General features: G+C 39.6%; 1 protein-coding gene across 1 annotated transcript; it reads left to right on the top strand.

Moving 5' to 3' along the window:
• The first annotated feature begins 6 nt into the window (after positions 1–6).
• On the top strand, positions 7–637 carry LOC105461026. The gene has a single exon (XM_011707519.1). It carries the CDS (start codon positions 25–27, stop codon positions 493–495), a length of 471 nt encoding a protein of 156 aa, XP_011705821.1. The 5' UTR covers positions 7–24; the 3' UTR covers positions 496–637.
• Positions 638–652: the final 15 nt, after the last annotated feature.

The raw sequence follows: 652 nt of genomic DNA, 5'->3' as shown, positions 1-652 counted from the left end.
GAATGCGGCGATATATATGAAATTATGAAGCGTGACATAGATAAATTCGACACGAGTGATTACGCGGTCGATAATGCGTATGGTATGCCGCTTAAAAATAAAAAAGTTCCGGGTCTGATGAAGGATGAAAATAACGGAGCGATCATGACCGAATTCGTCGGGCTTAGAGCAAAGATGTATGCCTTGCGCGTCGATGGTAAGAGAGATATAAAGAAGACCAAAGGTGTCAAGAGCAACGTCGTAGAAAAGTCGATAACATTTGACGATTACGTGCGATGTCTGCAAGACGAAACCGAAATGACGCGAAAGCAGTCTGTCATAAGATCCGAGCTGCATGAGCTATACACTATATTTGAAACGAAAACTGCTCTAAGCCTTTACGACGATAAGCGATACATTGTACCCGATTCTGTCGATCATTCAACACTGCCTTGGGGACATTGCAGTATATCTATACAGCACACTAATGTTGAATCAACATCTCAGAAATGTTGAATTGCAAGATTGCAAATGTTGCAGCTACATCGCGAAATGTAGATTCAACGTTAAAAAGACATTGCAGGAATGTTCAATGTCCCTTGAATCAATGTCTTAGAGACACTGCAATTCAATATTAATTCAACATTAATTTAACGTATAAATAAGCAATGTA

Source organism: Wasmannia auropunctata, unplaced genomic scaffold, assembly GCF_000956235.1.
Source record: "Wasmannia auropunctata unplaced genomic scaffold, wasmannia.A_1.0 LD310649.1, whole genome shotgun sequence".
NCBI lineage: Eukaryota > Metazoa > Arthropoda > Insecta > Hymenoptera > Formicidae > Wasmannia > Wasmannia auropunctata.
This window is presented reverse-complemented; position numbering and strand designations above follow the sequence as displayed.

Bases quoted from the DNA above. Each gene is read 5' to 3' on its own strand.
- LOC105461026 (XM_011707519.1), top strand. From the start codon at position 25: ATGAAGCGTGACATAGATAAATTCGACACGAGTGATTACGCGGTCGAT.